Source organism: Haliotis rufescens, unplaced genomic scaffold (genome assembly GCF_023055435.1).
Source record: "Haliotis rufescens isolate VD_foot unplaced genomic scaffold, xgHalRufe1.0.p SCAF_1, whole genome shotgun sequence".
NCBI classification, from domain to species: domain Eukaryota; kingdom Metazoa; phylum Mollusca; class Gastropoda; order Lepetellida; family Haliotidae; genus Haliotis; species Haliotis rufescens.
This window is the reverse complement of record NW_025963779.1, coordinates 781,484-798,843: the sequence shown is the minus strand read 5'-3', so window position 1 is coordinate 798,843 and position 17,360 is coordinate 781,484. Positions and strand designations below refer to the sequence as shown.

General features: G+C 43.3%; 1 protein-coding gene across 2 annotated transcripts in view; it reads right to left on the bottom strand.

Annotated features, from left to right (window-relative positions):
* The window catches only part of LOC124124176 (adenosine deaminase-like), a 42,497-nt gene that overhangs the window by 5,805 nt on the left and 19,332 nt on the right, over positions 1–17,360 (bottom strand). For both annotated transcript variants that reach the window (XM_048392703.1, XM_046487269.2), the window contains exons 3-6: positions 8,807–9,063; positions 5,634–5,761; positions 4,018–4,089; positions 817–986 (exon numbers count right to left, since the gene is read on the bottom strand). In XM_048392703.1, coding sequence (XP_048248660.1) covers positions 817–986; positions 4,018–4,089; positions 5,634–5,761; positions 8,807–9,063 — 627 coding nt within the window. The remainder of the gene's footprint in view (positions 1–816; positions 987–4,017; positions 4,090–5,633; positions 5,762–8,806; positions 9,064–17,360) is intronic.

The window sequence follows — 17,360 nt, the reverse complement described above, 5'->3', positions numbered from 1 at the left end:
GATAACTAGTGATAACACACTGGGAGATAACTTATTACAACACACACAAAGGGGAGATAACCAGTGATACAAACACAGGGGAGATAACTAGTGATTCAACACGCTTGGAGATAACTTGTGATAACACACCAAGGGGAGATAACTAGTCACAACACACACAGGGGAGATAACTAGTCACAACACACACAGGGGAGATTACTAATCATAACACACACAAGGGAGATAACTAGTGATAACACACACAGGGGAGGTAACTAGTCACAACACACAGAGGTGATTACGAGTAAAAACACACATGGGAGATAACTGGTGATAACATACACAAGGGAGATAACTAGTGATAACACACAATAGTGATATAACTAGTGATAACACACACAGGGGAGATAACTAGTCACAACACACACGGGAGATAACTAGTCACAACACACACGGGAGATAACTAGTGATAACATACACACACGGGAGATAACTAGTAATAACACCCAATGGAGATATAACAAGTGATAACACACAATAGAGATATAACTAGTGATAACGCACACAGGGGAGATAACCAGTCACAACACACACGGGAGATAACTAGTGATAACACACAATAGAGATATAACAAGTGATAACACACAATAGAGATATAACTAGTGATAACGCACACAGGGGAGATAACCAGTTACAACACACACGGGGGATAAACAGTTATGACACAGGGTCATGAAACACAATGGACAAGAAGGCCATGAAATAATCTCATCGACACACACCGTAGGAGTACGCCATGAGAGACGCTTATTTCATCTTCACCCCTGCAAATTTCACCTCAATATAGGGTGGTTGCTCTTCCCATTCGGAGCACCTCCGGTTAAGATTGACGATATCGGACATGTTTCCAGATGAATTCTTTCTTCCAGTACTCTTTGGTACATCTTGTCACAATCAAGACTTCGGTAGCCGTGGCCGATCCTTTCAGCGTGGTACTCATCGAGAGCCTGAGAATACAACAAGCAGCATGGGCAGGATACAACAACACTACATATAGTCATGACAGTCAGTAGACAAGTATATCACAACGGGTGCCCGTATAACATGTTACAACATTCAATATAGACATTATAGCACAACACAACAGACAATATAACACGATACAACATTAAGTGTAGACAGTATACCACAACACAACAGACATTATAGCACAACACAACAGACAATATAACACGATACAACATTAAGTGTAGACAGTATACCACAACACAACAGACATTATAGCACAACACAACAGACAATATAACACGATACAACATTAAGTGTAGACAGTATAACACAACACAACAGACAGTATAGCACAACGGAACAGACAGTATGCCACAACACAACAGACATTTTTTTAAACGTGAAGTTTACACGATTATAGGGCTTTTCCATTGGACGAGAGGTCGGTCACTTGACCGCTAAACTGACGTTCATAAGTGGATGAACGACACTTTTTTCACGTGATTGTATTCTTGAAATGACGTCCACACTGACGAACTACTTTCACATTCCTTGGAAAAACCCTGGGAATTCCCTAGCATGAATAAATACAGAAGCGTGGTTTCTGATCATTTATACCCTTTAATCTTGAACTTAGCGGTCTAGCGGTCAGCATGCACTGAAATAAGACAGATGGTGAGACTGCATACCCGTACAAGACTATCCGCCCTACGGCCAATCCTAGTGACCCAAACGAAGAAATGCACATCCAGTGACAATCTTCGGCAAAGTGTAAATTACCCTAAGTATCTGTTAGACTCATCTTTATAATCACCTTTCAGTGATCGGACAATTTATCAATCATGACAAACACTTGAAATCGCAAAAGGTTCAAGAACAATTTCGGAAATCTCTCCCGTCACGTTTTTCGTGTCAGCCATTGTGACGTCCGGTATTTGATTATTACGATGTATTACGACGCGCTGTCACTGTGACCGACTTACTGGGGTAGTTTTTAGAGAGACCTTTTTGATCTAATGCATCCTCTATATCTGCAGCTGGCATTTCGGTAAACCTACACTAACCCTTGGATCCATACCCGTGGTTCTTGCAATCTCAGAGTACCTTTTTTTCCATTTGCGAATTTGATTCACAACGCTTCTAGGTATAACGTGCCAATTAGAATGCGGGTTACAAACCAGCCTCAGTGTTTGGTTGGACAGTCTCATTGATTATGATCGAGTTTGCGAGAAATTCAACATTGAAAAACTGACTGACACACAGAAGAAAACCCTCAAAATCTCATTGATGGAAAGGATGTCTTCATGTCCAAAGTGGCGGAAGCTTTGGTTTTTGGGTAACACGAGTTACCTCCCTTACCCTTTCCTTTTCCCCTATATCAACGTTTGTTTGGTCGTAAAAAGGTTAATGAAAATCAAGGGCGGCTAATTTGCGTTCGCAAATGCCAAGGGAATCTATTTGTTGTAACCAAACTACAATTTGAGCATGCATAAACTCATACAACCTCTTCTGAACTATTTTATTCCGCGTTCGTTGTTGTGGGGCTGTCAGTCTAAACATGACGTCTAAATGTACTAAATGAAATCCTGCAAGATATCCCTCGAGGTATATAACAGTGACATAAAAACTATAAGAATTGACTTTACTTTGTGTGAGTTCATTGGAGTGAGAACCTTCATAGAGTGAGTGCCAAACATTGCAGAACGCCGTCGTATGCTCCGAGGTACTTACAGTTTGGCCCTCACCCCTGATGCTTGTGAGTTCTGCTTGAAAGTAATGTGTTATGTGCCTGTGTGTGACGCCTGTGTGTGCCGCCTGACTGATGCCTGGGTGTGATGGCTGTGTATGATGGCTGTGCGTGACGCCTGTGTGTAATGCATATGTGTGACGCCTGTGTGTGATGCCTGGTAACGTCTGTGTGTGGCGCCTGTGTGTGGCGCCTGCGTGTGGCGCCTGTGTGTGATGCCTGTGTGTGGCGCCTGTGTGTGGCGCCTGTGTGTGATGCCTGTGTGTGGCGCCTGTGTGTGGCGCCTGTGTGTGATGCCTGTGTGTGGTGCCTGTGTGTGGCGCCTGTGTGTGGTGCCTGCGTGTGGCGCCTGTGTGTGATGCCTGTGTGTGGCGCCTGTGTGTGGCGCCTGTGTGTGGCGCCTGTGTGTGGTGCCTGTGTGTGATGCCTGTGTGTGGCGCCTGTGTGTGGCGCCTGTGTGTGATGCCTGTGTGTGGCGCCTGTGTGTGGCGCCTGTGTGTGGCGCCTGTGTGTGATGCCTGTGTGTGGCGCCTGTGTGTGATGTCTTTGTGTTTCGCCTGTGTGTGGCGCCTGTGTGTGATGTCGTTGTGTGTCGACTGTGTGTGGCGCCTGAGTGTGACGTCTGTGTGTGTCGCCTGTGCGTGGCGCCTGTGTGAGATGTCTTTGTGTTTCGCCTGTGTGAGGCGCCTGAGTGTGCCGCCTGTGTGTGACGCCTTTGTGTGGCGCCTGTCTGTGCCACCTGTGTGACGCCTGATTGTGCCGTCTTTGTGTGACGCCTGTGTGGCGCCTGTGTGTGACGCCTGTGTGTGCCGCCTTTGTGTGATGTCTGAGTGTGGCGCCTGTGTGTGGCGCCTGTGTGTGATGCATGTATGTGACGCCTGTGTGTGGCGCCTGTGTGTGATGCCTGGTAACGTCTGTGTGTGCCGCCTTTGTGTGGCGTCTGTGTTTGATGCCTGTGTGTGGCGCCTGTGTGTGATGCCTGTGTGTGGCGCCTGTGTGTGATGTCTTTGTGTGCCGCCTTTGTGAGCCGCCTGTGTGTGGCGTCTGTGTGTGATGCCTGTGTGTGGCGCCTGTGTGTGATGTCTGTGTGTGGCGACTGTGTGTGGCGCCTGAGTGTGGCGCCTGTGTGTGATGTCTGTGTGTGGCGACTGTGTGTGATGTCTGGGTGTGGCGACTGTGTGTGATGTCTGTGTGTGGCGACTGTGTGTGGCGCCTGAGTGTGGCGCCTGTGTGTGATGCATGTGTATGGCGCCTGTGTGTGATGCCTGTATGTGAATACCAACCTCATACATCATCACTGAAGACCTAACTTCTGAAGCGTGTGCTGTTCGATGTAATCCCGCGTCCTCAACTTCCTGAAAGAAAGTAACACTCAGTTTTAAAAATTATTCCTTAAGAAGTGTTCGATAGTGTCCTGGTATTTGTTTACTTTGCATGTATTCTTAGAGACTTGGGGGACATGTGTCTCTATGCGTCTGTATGTTTCTGTTTGTGATTATATGTGTCTACATTTGTCTGTATGTGTCTGTTTATGTCTGTATGTGTCTGTTTGTGTCTTTTTGTGTCTTTATGTGTCTGTTTGTGTCTATATGTGTATGCATGTGTCTATTTGTGTCTGTATGTGTCGTTTTGTGTCAGTATGTGTATGTATGTGTCTATATGTCTGTATGTGTCTGCGTGTGTCTGTTTATATCTGTATGTGTCTGTATATGTCTATATGTGTCTGTTTGTGTCTGTATGTGCCTGTATGTGTCTGTTTGTGTCTATATGTGCATGTATGTGTCTACATATGTCTGTATGTGTCTGCATGTGCCTGTTTATGTCTATATGTGTATGTTTGTGTCTGTATGTGTCTATATGTGTCTGTTTGCGTCTGTATGTGTCTATATGTGTCTGTATGTGTCTGTTTGTGTCTATATGTGTCTGTTTGCGTCTGTATGTGTCTATATGTGTCTGTATGTGTCTGTCTGTGTCTGTTTGTGTCTGTATGTGTCTGTATGTGTCTATATGTGTCAGTATATGTCTTTATGTGTCTGTATGTGTTTGTATGTGTCTACATGTGCCTGTATGTGTTTGTATGTGTCTGTTTGTGTCTGTATATGTATGTATGTGTCTATATGTATCTGTATGTGTCTGTTTGTGTCTTTATGTGTCTGTATGTGTCTGTATGTGTCTGTTTCTGTCTATATGTGTCTATATATGTCTGTATGTGTCTGTTTGTGTCTGTATGTGTCTATATATGTCTATATGTGTATGTTTGTGTCTGTATGTGTCTATATGTGTCTGTTTGCGTCTGTATGTGTCTATATGTGTCTGTATGTGTCTGTTTGTGTCTATATGTGTCTGTCTGTGTCTGTTTGTGTCTGTATGTGTCTGTATGTGTCTATATGTGTCAGTATATGTCTTTATGTGTCTGTATGTGTTTGTATGTGTCTACATGTGCCTGTATGTGTTTGTATGTGTCTGTTTGTGTCTTTATGTGTCTGTATATGTATGTATGTGTCTATATATGTCTGTATGTGTCTGTTTGTGTCTTTATGTGTCTGTATGTGTCTATATGTGTCTGTATGTGTCTGTTTCTGTCTATATGTGTCTATATATGTCTGTATGTGTCTATATGTCTGTATGTGTCTGTATGTGTCTATATGTGTTTGTATGTGTCTGTATGTGTCTGTATGTGTCTGTATGTGCCTGTATGTGTCTGTTTGCGTCTATATGTGTCTGCATGTGTCTGTATATGTCTGTATGTGTCTGAATGTGTCTGTTTGTGTCTGTATATTTCTACGAGGCTCCGGTTGGGTGCTAAGTATACAGTATGTCATTCGAAGTATACGAGGTTCGGTAGTTATAAGAACGAGACCATATGAGTGGGAACTGTCAAGTAGAGTGCAAGAGGAACCTTAAACGCTAGTTTATGGGGGCACTGCGTGGCGTCCTTGCCGCTGAGGAACTCAGGACCAGCGACGTCAATAGCAACCACACTGCTTCGGAACTCCCGACACAAACTAGCCACCTCCAGCGACCATTCTGAAAGTAACAAGTCAATCAGAACTATTCAAACAAGATTATTACATGACAGGCAGAAAACAATTTCATTTCAATATCACATGTCCAAATGAAAACTGTCACAAACAATAAACACTGCATATTTGATGACAGTATGTGGTAAACGTACCGCTAATGTCCCTTACTACCATTATTATGGCCTCTTTGTTTTGTGAGTGTGAAAAGGCAGTCGCCTCCCACTGATAGATGGGCGTGTCAGCACTGCAGTATTGAGTGAAGGCCACTCGACTTTGTCTGATGATTTGGTCAGTCTAAGACGTATAGAGATCTATGTACGTCTTTGGTTCAGTGCAATCATGTTCAAATACGCTAAATAACAGCACTGAAGATAATATACTGAATTTGACTTTCTCGTGTAGAAAGGCAAAAATCCACTTCGAGCATTGTTTCTCACTACCCTCCTGATCGTTGCTGATCACACCAAGCATTCACGTCCGGATGTTTCCTACACCAGTTTATCCAACGATATTGCCACCCCCTGCCTTGTCAGTGACATCCCTTACACTTGTATATCACCCCCTGCCTTGTCAGTGATAACCCTTACATTTGTATATCACCCCCTGCCTTGTCAGTGACAACCCTTACATTTGTATATAGCCCCTGCCTTGTCAGTGATAACCCTTACATTTGTATATCACCATTCTGCCTTGTCAGTGACAACCCTTACATTTGTATATCACCATTCTGCCTTGTCAGTGACAACCCTTACATTTGTATATCACCCCCTGCCTTGTCAGTGACAACCCTTACATTTGTATATCACCCCCTGCCTTGTCAGTGACAACCCTTACATTTGTATATAGCCCCTGCCTTGTCAGTGACAACCCTTACATTTGTATATCATCCCTGTCTTGTCAGTGACAACCCTTACATTTGTATATCACCCCCTGCCTTGTCAGTGATAACCCTTTCATTTGTATATCATCCCTGTCTTGTCAGTGACAACCCTTACATTTGTATATCACCCCCTGCCTTGTCAGTGATAACCCTTACATTTGTATATCATCCCTGCCTTGTCAGTGACAACCCTTACATTTGTATATCACCCCCTGCCTTGTCAGTGATAACCCTTTCATTTGTATATCATCCCTGTCTTGTCAGTGACAACCCTTACATTTGTATATAGCCCCTGCCTTGTCAGTGATAACCCTTACATTTGTATATCACCATTCTGCCTTGTCAGTGACAACCCTTACATTTGTATATCACCATTCTGCCTTGTCAGTGACAACCCTTACATTTGTATATCACCCCCTGCCTTGTCAGTGACAACCCTTACATTTGTATATAATCCCTGCCTTGTCAGTGACAACCCTTACATTTGTATATCACCCCCTGCCTTGTCAGTGATAACCCTTTCATTTGTATATCATCCCTGTCTTGTCAGTGACAACCCTTACATTTGTATATAGCCCCTGCCTTGTCAGTGATAACCCTTACATTTGTATATCATCCCTGTCTTGTCAGTGACAACCCTTACATTTGTATATCATCCCTGCCTTGTCAGTGACAACCCTTACATTTGTATATCATCCCTGTCTTGTCAGTGACAACCCTTACATTTGTATATCATCCCTGTCTTGTCAGTGACAACCCTTACATTTGTATATCATCCCTGTCTTGTCAGTGACAACCCTTACATTTGTATATCATCCCTGTCTTGTCAGTGACAACCCTTACATTTGTATATCATCCCTGCCTTGTCAGTGACAACCCTTACATTTGTATATCATCCCTGTCTTCTCAGTGACAACCCTTACATTTGTATATCATCCCTGTCTTGTCAGTGACAACCCTTACATTTGTATATAATCCCTGCCTTGTCAGTGATAACCCTTACATTTGTATATCACCATTCTGCCTTGTCAGTGACAACCCTTACATTTGTATATCACCCCTGCCTTGTCAGTGACATCCCTTACATTTGTATATCACCATTCTGCCTTGTCAGTGACAACCCTTATATTTGTATATCACCCCTGCCTTGTCCCTATTCTGCCTTGTCAGTGACAACCCTTACATTTGTATATCACCATTCTGCCTTGTCAGTGACAACCCTTACATTTGTATATCATCCCTGCCTTGTCAGTGATAACCCTTACATTTGTATATCACCATTCTGCCTTGTCAGTGACAACCCTTACATTTGTATATCATCCCTGCCATGTCCCTATTCTGCCTTGTCAGTGACAACTCTTACATTTGTATATCACCCCTGCCTTGTCCCTATTCTGCCTTGTCAGTGACAACCCTTACATTTGTATATCACCATTCTGCCTTGTCAATGACAACCCTTACATTTGTATATCACCATTCTGCCTTGTCAGTGACAACCCTTACATTTGTATATCATCCCTGCCTTGTCCCTATTCTGCCTTGTCAGTGGCAACCCTTACATTTGTATATCACCATTCTGCCTTGTCAGTGACAACCCTTACATTTGTATATCACCCCTTGCCTTGTCAGTGATAATCCTTACATTTGTATATAGCCCCTGCCTTGTCAGTGACAACCCTTACATTTGTATATCACCATTCTGCCTTGTCAGTGACAACCCTTACATTTGTATATCACCATTCTGCCTTGTCAGTGATAACCCTTTCATTTGTATATCACCCCCTGCCTTGTCAGTGATAACCCTTTCATTTGTATATCACCCCCTGCCTTGTCAGTGACAACCCTTACATTTGTATATCACCATTCTGCCTTGTCAGTGATAACCCTTTCATTTGTATATCACCCCCTGCCTTGTCAGTGACAACCCTTACATTTGTATATCACCATTCTGCCTTGTCAATGATAACGTCACAATAGTGTATCGCCCTTCTGCCTTGTCAGTGATTGAGTTTCTAGGTTTGTCAGAACTGTACCCATTCTTGTGTTAAAGGACCACGACATACATCTCTGAGGCGTTTCTCTCACCTCCAGCTGACACCCAGTGATATACTAGGAAGTGAACCGCTGTTCAGAGCGGCGACATACCAGACTTACTCATGCAGTTCTCACCTGGAAAGTTGCGTATACAGCAGAGGATTTCCTTCACCTGGATGTTGAAGTCACGTGTCCCTTGCTGCAGTGCTTCGCCGACCGTCGTCACGACGTCGCGCGGGGAAAAGTTGCCGGGCTCCGGGGCGTACACTGGCTTCTCAAACGTGTTAGCAAGCAGGTGTGGCGAGTACCTGGCTTCCACATACTTGATGCCTTGCAGGGAGCAGTCCTCACAGAACTCATAGGCCAGTCGATACACGGCATCCCGACTACCACTGCAACATAAATAAAGAGACTGTCCAGTCGGTCCACTGCATCCCGACTACCACTGCAACATAAATTAAGAGACTGTCCAGTCGGTCCACTGCATCTCGATTACCACTACAACATAAATTAAGAGACTGTCCAGTCGGTCCACTGCATCCCGACTAACCCTACATTATAAATTAAGAGACTGCCCAGTCGGTCCACTGCATCCCGACTACCACTGCAACATAAATAAAGAGACTGTCCAGTCGGTCCACTGCATCCCGACTAACCCTACATTATAAATTAAGAGACTGCCCAGTCGGTCCACTGCATCCCGACTACCACTGCAACATAAATAAAGAGACTGTCCAGTCGGTCCACTGCATCCAGGACTACCACTACAACATAAATTAAGAGACTGTCCAGTCGGTCCACTGCATCCCGACTACCACTACATTATAAATTAAGAGACTGCCCAGTCGGTCCACTGCATCCCGACTACCACTGCAACATAAATAAAGAGACTGTCCAGTCGGTCCACTGCATCCCGACTACCACTACAACATAAATTAAGAGACTGTCCAGTCGGTCCACTGCATCCCGACTACCACTACATCATAAATAAAGGGACTGTCCAGTCGGTCCACTGCATCCCGACTACCACTACATCATTAATAAAGAGACTGTCCAGTCGGGCCACTGCATCCTGACGACCACTACAACATAAATAAAGAGACAGTCCAGTCGGTCCACTGCATCCCGACTACCACTACATCATTAATAAAGAGACTGTCCAGTCGCTACACTGCATCCTGACTACCACTACAACATAAATTAAGAGACTGTCCAGTCGGTCCACTGCATCCTGACTACCACTACATCATAAATTAAGAGACTGTCCAGTCGGTTCACAACATCCTGACTACCACTACAACATAAATAAAGAGACTGTCCAGTCGGTCCACTGCATCCCGACTACCACTACAACATAAATTAAGAAACTGTTCAGTCGGTTCACAACATCCTGACTACCACTACAACATAAATAAAGAGACTGTCCAGTCGGTCCACTGCATCCCGACTACCAATACATCATAAATTAAGAGACTGCCCAGTCGGTCCACTGCATCCCGACTACCACTACAACATAAATTAAGAAACTGTTAAGTCGGTTCACAACATCCTGACTACCACTACAACATAAATAAAGAGACTGTCCAGTCGGTCCACTGCATCCCGACTACCACTAAATCATAAATAAAGAGACTGTCCAGTCGGTCCACTGCATCCCGACTACCACTAAATCATAAATAAAGAGACTGTCCAGTCGGTCCACTGCATCCTGACTACCACTAAATCATAAATAAAGAGACTGTCCAGTCGGTCCACTGCATCCCGACTACCACTACAACATAAATTAAGAGACTGCCCAGTCGGTCCACTGCATCCCGACTACCACTACAACATAAATAAAGAGATTGTCCAGTCGGTCCACTGCATCCCGACTACCACTACAACACAAATTAAGAGACAGTCCAGTCGGTCCACTGCATCCCGACTACCACTACAACATAAATAAAGAGAATGTCCAGTCGGTCCACTGCATCCCGACTACCACTAAATCATAAATAAAGAGACAGTCAAGTCGGTCCACTGCATCCCGACTACCACTACATTATAAATAAAGAGACTGTCCAGTCGGTCCACTGCATCCCGACTACCACTACAACATAAATTAAGAGACTGCCCAGTCGGTCCACTGCATCCCGACTACCACTACAACATAAATAAAGAGATTGTCCAGTCGGTCCACTGCATCCCGACTACCACTACAACACAAATTAAGAGACAGTCAAGTCGGTCCACTGCATCCCCACTACCACTACAACATAAATAAAGAGACAGTCCAGTCGGTCCACTGCATCCCGACTACCACTACAACATAAATAAAGAGACTGTCCAGTCGGTCCACTGCATCCCGACTACCACTACAACATAAATTAAGAGACAGTCAAGTCGGTCAACTGCATCCCGACTACCACTACATCATAAACAAAGGGACTGTCCAGTCGGTTCACTGCATCCCGACTACCACTACAACATAAATTAAGAGACAGTCAAGTCGGTCCACTGCATCCCGACTACCACTACATCATAAATAAAGAGACTGTCCAGTCGGTCCACTACATCTCGATTACCAATACAACATAAATAAAGAGACTGTCCAGTCGGTCCACTGCATCTCAATTACCACTACAACATAAATAAAGAGAAAGTCCAGTCGGTTCACTACATCATGATTACCAGTACAACATAAATAAAGAGACTGTCCAGTCGGTCCACTGCATCCCCACTACCACTACAACATAAATTAAGAGACAGTCCAGTCGGTCCACTGCATCCTGACTACCACTTCAACATAAATAAAGAGACTGTCCAGTTGGTTCACTGCATCGCAATTACCACTACATCATAAATAAAGAGACTGTCCAGTCGGTCCACTACATCCTGACTACCACTGCAACATAAATAAAGAGACTGCCCAGTCGGTCCACTACATCTCGATTACCAATACAACATCAATAAAGAGACTGTCCAGTCGATCCACTACATCTCGATTACCACTACAACATAAATAAAGAGACTTTTCAGTCGGTCCACTACATCTCGATTACCATTGCAACATAAATAAAGAGACTGTTGAGTAGGTCCACTGCATCCTGACTACCACTACAGCATAAACAAAAAAGAGACAGTCCAGTTGGTCCACTGCATCTCGATTACCACTACAGCATAAATAAAGAGACTGTCCAGTCGGTTCACTGCATCACGATTACCAGTACAACATAAATAAAGAGACTGTCCAGTCGGTCCACTGCATCGCGATTACCTCTGCAACATAAATAAAGAGAGAGTCCAGTTGGTTGACTGCATTGCGATTACCACTACATCATAAATAAAGAGACTGTCCAGTCGGTCCACTATATCTCGATTACCACTACAGCATAAATAAAGAGACAGTCCAGTCGGTTCACTGCATCGCGATTACCACTTCAACATAAATAAAGAGACTGTCCAGTTGGTTCACTGCATCGCAATTACCACTGCATCATAAATAAAGAGACTCTCCAGTCGGTCCACTACATCCCGACTACCACTGCAACATAAATAAAGAGACTGTCCAGTCGGTTCACTACATCTCAATTACCACTACATCATAAATAAAGAGACTGTCCAGTCGGCCCACTACATCCCGAATACCACTGCAACATAAATAAGGAGACTGTCGAGTCGGTCCACTGCATCCCGACTACCACTGCAACATAAATAAAGAGAGAGTCCTGTCTGTCCACTACATCTCGATTACAACTACAGCATCAATAAAGAGACTGTCCAGTCGGTTCACTGCATCTCGATTACAACTACAGCATCAATAAAGAGACAGTCCAGTTGGTTCACTGCATCTCAATTACCACTACAGCATTAATAAAGAGACAGTCCAGTCGGTTCACTGCATCGTGATTACCACTTCAACATAACTAAAGAGACAGTCCAGTCGGTCCACTGCATCTCGATTACCACTGCAACATAAATAAAGAGACTGTCCAGTCGGTCCACTACATCCCGACTACCACTGCAACATAAATAAAGAGACTGTCGAGTCGGACCACTCCATCCCGACTACCACTGCAACATAAATAAAGAGTCTGTCCAGTCGGTCCACTGCATCCCGACTACCACTGCATCATAAATAAAGAGACTGTCCAGTCGGTCCACTGCATCCCGACTACCACTGCAACATAAATAAATTAACTGTCCAGTCGGTTCACTGCATCCTGACTACCACTACAACATCAATAAAGAGACTGTCCAGTCGGTTCACTGCATCCTGATTACCACTACAACATAAATAAAGAGACTGTCTAGTCGGTTCACTACATCTCAAATACGGCTACAACATAAATAAAGAGACTGTCCAGTCGGTCCACTACATCTCGATTACCACTACATCATAAATATAGAGACAGTCCAGTTGGTCCACTGCATCTCGATTACCACTACATCATAAATAAAGAGACCGTCCAGTCGGTCCACTGCATCTCGACTACCACTGCAACATAAATTAAGAGACTGTCCAGTCGGTCCACTGCATCTCGATTACCACTACAACATAAATTAAGAGACTGTCCAGTCGGTCCACTGCATCCCGACTAACCCTACATTATAAATTAAGAGACTGCCCAGTCGGTTCACTGCATCCTGACTACCACTACAACATCAATAAAGAGACTGTCCAGTCGGTTCACTGCATCCTGATTACCACTACAACATAAATAAAGAGACTGTCTAGTCGGTTCACTACATCTCAAATACGGCTACAACATAAATAAAGAGACTGTCCAGTCGGTCCACTACATCTCGATTACCACTACATCATAAATATAGAGACAGTCCAGTTGGTCCACTGCATCTCGATTACCACTACATCATAAATAAAGAGACCGTCCAGTTGGTCCACTGCATCTCGATTACCACTACATCATAAATAAAGAGACTGTCCAGTCGGTCCACTGCATCTCGATTACCACTACAACATAAATATAGAGACAGTCAAGTCGGTTCACTGCATCGCGATTACCACTACAGCATAAATAAAGAGTCTGTCCAGTCGGTCCACTACATCTCGATTACCACTGCAAGATAAATAAAGAGACTGTTCAGTCGTTCCACTGCATCTCGATTACCACTACAACATAAATAAAGAGACTGTCCAGTCGGTCCACTGCATCTCGATTTCCACTGCAAGATAAATAAAGAGGCTGTTCAGTCGGTCCACTACATCTCGATTACCTCTACAACATAAATAAAGAGACTGTCAAGTCGGTCCAGTACATCTCGATTACCACTACATCATAAATAAAGAGACTGTCCAGACGGTCCACTACATCTCGATTATCACTACAACATAAATATAGAGACAGTCAAGTTGGTACACTGCATCCTGATTACCACTACAACATAAATAAAGAGACTGTCTAGTCGGTTCACTACATCTCGATTACCTCTACAACATAAATAAAGAGACTGTCAAGTCGGTCCACTACATCTCGATTACCACTACATCATAAATAAAGAGACTGTCCAGTCGGTCCACTACATCTCGATTACCACTACATCATAAATAAAGAGACAGTCCTGTCAGTCCACTACATCTCGATTACCACTGCAACATAAATAAAGAGACTGTCCTGTCAGTCCACTACATCTCGATTACCACTACATCATAAATAAAGAGACTGTCCAGTCGGTCCACTCCATCTCGATTACCACTGCAACATAAATAAAGAGACAGTCCAGTTGGTTCACTGCATCTCGATTACCACTGCAACATAAATAAAGAGACAGTCCAGTTGGTTCACTGCATCTCGATTACCACTGCAAGATAAATAAAGAGACTGTCCAGTTGGTCCAATACATCTCGATTACCACTACATCATAAATAAAGAGACAGTCCAGTTGGTTCACTGCATCTAGATTACCACTGCAACATAAATAAAGAGACTGTCCAGTCGGTTCACTGCATCTCGATTACCACTACATCATAAATAAAGAGACTGTTCAGTCGGTTCACTGCATCGCGATTATCACTACAACATAAATATAGAGACAGTCGAGTTGGTCCACTGCATCTCGATTACCACTACATCATAAATAAAGAGACTGTTCAGTCGGTTCACTGCATCGCGATTACCACTACAGCATAAATATAGAGACAGTCCTGTCGGTTCACTGCATCTCGATTATGACTGCAACATATATAAAGAGACTGTCCGACCTCACGTCACAATAAGTTTCGAATGACTTCAACAATGCCGTCCAGATGACGGAAACAATTTCACTGTTGTCTTGTGACCTAATTTGACCCTTGGGCAGATATAATTTAAATGAACCTCGATATGTTTGCCCTCGTAGGTAATAAATAGAGCTTTTTGATATCAAATATATCAACACGAGTTGATAAAAGTGGAAAACGCCGAGGCCAACATCCAAGATCATTCTTCCAACTTTTTTTCGGTTTGTAGATAAGCAGTATCTTAAGTGAAAAAATTATTGCGAACAGCTTCAGTAGCAAAGCTATTAGTGATGTCATTTGATTCCGACGTCATGGTAGCCAATGTCCTCACAATGGTCTGCAATGGTAGATTTCTTCCCCAGTATATAATGAATATTCAGGGAAAATATGTACCTGGTTATTTGTCTCAGTACATCTGGGTATTTGTCTCAATGTATCTGGGTATGTTTCTCTATGTATCAGGGTATATGTCTCAATGTATCTTGGTATTTGTCTCTATGTATGTGGTCATTTGTCTCTATGTATCTGGGTATTTGTCTCCATGGTGTCTGGGTATATGTGTCAGTGTATTTGGATATTTGTCTCAGTGTATCTGGGTACATGTCTCAGTACATCTGGATATTTCTCTCAATGTATCTGGGTATGTTTCTCTATGTATCTTGGTATTTGTCTCTATGTATGTGGTCATTTGTCTCTATGTATCAGGGTTTATGTCTCAATGTATCTGAGTATTTGTCTCTATGTATGTGGTCATTTGTCTCTATGTATCAGGGTATATGTCTCAATGTATCTGAGTATTTGTCTCTATGTATGTGGTCATTTGTCTCTATGTGTCAGTGTATTTGGATATTTGTCTCAGTGTATCTGGGTACATGTCTCAGTACATCTGGGTATTTGTCTCAATGTATCTGGGTATGTTTCTCTATGTATCTGGGTATATGTCTCAGTGTATCTCAGTATTTGTCTCAATGTATTTGGTCATTTGTCTCTATGTATCTGGCTATTCGGCTCAATGTATCGGTGTATTTGTCTTATTGTATTTGGGTGTTTGTCTCGATATTTATGGGTATTTGTCTCCATGTATCTGGGTATTTGTCTCAATGTATCTGGGTATTTGTCTCCATGTATCTGGGTATATGTCTCAGTGTATCTGGATATATGTCTCGATGTATCTTGGTATTTGGCTCAATATATTTGGGTATTTGTCTCCATGTATCTGGGTATTTGTCTCCATGTATCTGGGTATATGTCTCCATGTATCTGGGTACATGTCTCAGTGTATCTGGGTGTTTGTCTCCATCTATCTGGGTGTTTGTCTCCATGTATCTGGGTGTTTGTCTCCATGTATCTGGGTGTTTGTCTCCATGTATCTGGGTATTTGTCTCCAGGTATCTGGGTGTTTGTCTCCATATATTTGGGTATTTGTCTCCATGTATCTGGGTATTTGTCTCCATGTATCTGGGTATATGTCTCCATGTATCTGGGTACATGTCTCAGTGTATCTGGGTGTTTGTCTCCATCTATCTGGGTGTTTGTCTCCATGTATCTGGGTGTTTGTCTCCATGTATCTGGGTGTTTGTCTCCATGTATCTGGGTATTTGTCTCCAGGTCTCTGGGTGTTTGTCTCCATGTATTTGGGTATTTGTCTCCATGTATTTGGGTATTTGTCTCCATGTATTTGGGTGTTTGTCTCCATGTATCTGGGTGTTTGTCTCCATGTATCTGGGAAAATATCTCCATGTATCTGGGTGTTTGTCTCCATGTATCTGGGTATTTGTCTCCATGTATCTGGGTGTTTGTCTCAATGTGTCTGGGTGTTTGTCTCCATGTATCTGGTTATTTGTCTCCATATATCTGGGTATTTGTCTCCATGTATCTGGGTGTTTGTCTCCATGTATCTTGGTGTTTGTCTCCATGTATTTGGGTATTTGTCTCCATGTATCTTGGTGTTTGTCTCCATGTATTTGGGTATTTGTCTCCATGTATCTGGGTGTTTGTCTCCATGTATCTGGGTGTCTGCCTCCATGTATCTGGGTGTTTGTCTCCATGTATCTTGGTGTTTGTCTCCATGTATTTGGGTGTTTGTCTCCATGTATCTGGGTGTTTGTTTCCATGTATCTGGGTGTTTGTCTCCATGTATTTGGGTGTTTGTCTCCATGTATCTGGGTGTTTCTCTCCATGTATCTTGGTGTTTGTCTCCATGTATTTGGGTGTTTGTCTCCATGTATCTGGGTGTTTGTCTCCATGTATTTGGGTGTTTGTCTCCATGTATCTGGGTGTTTCTCTCCATGTATCTTGGTGTTTGTCTCCATGTATTTGGGTATTTGACTCCATGTATTTGGGTGTTTGTCTCCATGTATCTGGGTGTTTGTCTCCATGTATCTGGGTATTTGTCTCCATGTATCTGGGTGTTTGTCTCCATGTGTCTGGGTGTTTGTCTCCATGTATCTGGTTATTTGTCTCCATGTA